Source organism: Halichoerus grypus, chromosome 3 (assembly GCF_964656455.1).
Source record: "Halichoerus grypus chromosome 3, mHalGry1.hap1.1, whole genome shotgun sequence".
Classification (NCBI taxonomy): Eukaryota; Metazoa; Chordata; class Mammalia; order Carnivora; family Phocidae; genus Halichoerus; species Halichoerus grypus.
Genome location: NC_135714.1, coordinates 2,658,928 through 2,661,980, shown reverse-complemented (window position 1 = coordinate 2,661,980; position 3,053 = coordinate 2,658,928). Strand labels below are relative to the sequence as shown.

The 3,053-nt window shown below is 71.2% G+C and overlaps 1 protein-coding gene across 1 annotated transcript; it reads right to left on the bottom strand.

The window, feature by feature from the left end:
• Positions 1–284: 284 nt before the first annotated feature.
• Positions 285–2,362, bottom strand: ADRA2C (adrenoceptor alpha 2C). The gene has a single exon (XM_036085637.2). The coding sequence runs from the start codon at positions 2,254–2,256 to the stop codon at positions 832–834; it is 1,425 nt and encodes a 474-aa protein (XP_035941530.2). The 5' UTR covers positions 2,257–2,362; the 3' UTR covers positions 285–831.
• Positions 2,363–3,053: the final 691 nt, after the last annotated feature.

Genomic DNA, 3,053 nt, shown 5'->3' with positions numbered 1-3,053 from the left:
ATGGGAATGAAGGAGGACAGACCCCTAGGATCTAAACTGGGACCTAATTTGGGGGGTTCTTGGTTTCTTTTGCCTCTCAGCCAATTACAGCCCAAGGATTTTACCTTTCGTATCAAAAAAAAAAAGACCCCCCCTCCTTCTCCTGCAAGAGGGGATGTTGGAATCTGGAGACCTGGAGTGTCCTCCTTCCACCCCTGGGGGGAGGTTAGACAGGGTAAGGTCTGGAAGGTACCCCCCCCACACACCCCCGCTGATGGCTTAAGGACTGACAGCTGCACCCAACATTTAGATTACAAAGGTTTATTTAGAAAATAGTTTGGTTGTTTTGGCTGTCATTTTTGGCAAACATTTAAATACTTTCAATAACCAAAGATTGTCAGTGCCTCTTTCCTCCCCCAAGACAGCCGCCCCCACTAGGTCCTGGGGAAGTCAGCCCTTGCTCAGAGGTGGATCTGGGTAGTGGTGGGTGTTGGGGGGGCTCCTTTCTCGCCTGTTTGGGAGGTTGCTTTCACTTCTGCTGTCTAAGACCCTGACCTCACAGCCGCACCTCTGCAGGGGTCCCCAGAGCCGGATCCGGGCCCGAAGGCCCAGAAGCAGCCCTTTGCTGAGCTGGGAAGGCAGAGGGGTCGCCCCTCTCTCCTCCCCCGCTCCCCGGGGGCCCTGCTGTCTCTCAGCCCGCACTCCTGCCCTGCCGTACCCTCCCCTCCGCCCTGGAGGCCAAGCCATCCCTGGGTCTCTGGGGAAGCTGCCCCCGCTTTCTCCCGGGGGGCCAAGCCTTCCCACGTCGCCGCCTGGAGCTGTCCAGGGTCTGCGCGGGGCCGGGCGCTCAGCTCACTGCCTGAAGCCCCTTCTCCTCCGTCGGAAGAGGATGTGCTTAAAGGAACGCCGGAAGTCCTGGTTAAAGACGGTGTAGATGACCGGGTTGAGCGAGCTGTTGCAGTAGCCGATCCAGAAGAAGAACTTGAAGAGCGGGTCGGGCACCTGGCAGGCCTCGCGGCAGATGCCGTACAGGCTGTAGCTGAAGAAGAAGGGGAACCAGCAGAGCACGAACACGCCCATGACCACCGCCAGCACGAAGGTGAAGCGCTTCTCGCGCGCCTGGGCCACCTTGCGGCGACACACGCTGCTGCGCGCCCGGCGGCGGCGCGACAGAAAGAACTCGACGGAGCGCGAGCTGGCGCGCGACAGGCGCCCGCCGGGACCCGGGGACCTCGCGGCAGCCAGAGCGCCCGAATCGGTCGCCCCTGGCCCCGGCCCGGGCCCCGGCACGTCGGCACCGCCCGCGCCCCCCTCTCCGCCCGCGCGCCGCCGCCCGCCCCGCCGCAGCGCGCCCCGGCGCCGCCGCCGCTCAGCCGCCGCGCTGCTGTCCTCCGGGTCCACGTCGGCGCACGGGCGGCGCGGGGGCGCGCAGTGCCCGTTCTCGCCCGCGCCCGCTGCCGCACCCAGCCCGTTCTCTGTGGTTGGGGACGCACCGTCGGGGCCCGCGGGCGCGCGCTTCTCGCTGAGCGTGCGCGTACGCAGCTTGGCCACGCGGTAGATGCGCGCGTAGACCAGGCCCATGATGAGACAGGGCGCGAAGAAGGAGCCGATGCAGGAGGACAGGATGTACCACGTCTCGTCGTTGAGGCCGCACTGCGGGTAGGCGGCACTGTCGGGCTGGCGGTAGAGCGAGACGAGCGGTGGGAAGGAGATGACAGCCGAGATGAGCCACACGGCCACGATGGTCGCCTTGACGCGGCGCGGTGTGCGCTTCAGGTTGTACTCGACGGCTTGCGTCACAGACCAGTAGCGGTCCAGGCTGATGGCGCACAGATGCACGATGGACGAGGTGCAGAAGAGCACGTCGAGCGCTAGGTACACGCCACACCACACCTGCCCGAAGTACCAGTAGGCCATGAGCTCGTTGGCCAGCGAGAAAGGCATGACCAGCGTGGCCACCAGGATGTCGGCCGAGGCCAGCGACACCAGGAAGAGGTTCTGCGGCGCGCGCAGCGCCCGGCTGGTCAGCACGGCGATCACCACCAGCACGTTGCCCACCACGGTGAAGACGATGAGGAAGCCCACCACTGCAGCCAGCCCCGCCACGGCGCCCGCCGAGTACTGGCCCGGAGGCGGCCCCCAGGCGGCCCCCGGCGCGGCGCCCGAGGCGTTGGCGGCCCCGCCGCTGCCCCCCTCGCCGGCGCCGCTCGCGTTGGGGCCCGCCGCCGCCGCCGCCGCCGCCGCCGCCAGCGCCGCCGCCAGCGCCGGGGACGCCATGGTCCTCCCGCGAGCTACGCGGTCCCGCCTGGAGCCGGGGCGCAGCCACGGCAGCTCGGGCGCCCCCCAGCCCGGGTCGGCGCCCGCATCGCCGCCTGCGCCTGGGGCGCGCCCTCCGGGGACCGCGGCGCCCCGCAGCCGGCCCTCGGCCGTGGTGGCTCGGCGGGCGAGCGGCGCGCCGGAGAGCGTGGCTGCCGGGCTCCCCGCCGCTGCCGCGCGCGTAAGTGCAGAGCAGGAGGCTCCTGGAGCGAGCGGCGACGCGGCGGCGGGGGGGAGGGGGGCAGGTCCCGGGGTCCTTGCGCGGCCCCGCCCTCGGCCCCGCTCACGGGGAGCGCCCCGGCCGCGAGCCCACGGTGATGCGGCGCCCGAGCGGGCGTGCCCGAGCGGCCCCGCGGCCCCGGAGCCCGGCCGGGGCGCAGGCTGCAGGCGGCGGCGGCGGCGGCCCGGGCGCTCCGCCTCCCATCCGGCCGGCTAGGGCTGGGCGCACCGGGGCGCGGGCCGCCGCTCCTCCGGGCCCCAGCGCCCGCGCGCAGCCTCGGGCTCCAACTTTACTTTCCCGGGCAGGGCGCCGGCGCCGCCGCGCGTCCTCCTCCCGCTGCTCCGGGCGCGGGCGCCCCCCGTGGTCCGCGTTCGGCCGTGCGGGCTCCGCCTCGCCTGCCTCGCTCGCCTTAGCTGCGCCGCCGCCGCCGCCGCCGCCGCCGCCACCTCCTCCTTCGCCGCCGCCGCCGCCGTGCGCTCGGCGCGAGTGCAGCCGCCCGGCCTCGGCTTCCAACTTGGGTAGAGTTGCGCAGCGGGGC

Coding starts and splice junctions, on each gene's coding strand:
- ADRA2C (XM_036085637.2), bottom strand. CDS start 2,256: ATGGCGTCCCCGGCGCTGGCGGCGGCGCTGGCGGCGGCGGCGGCGGCG.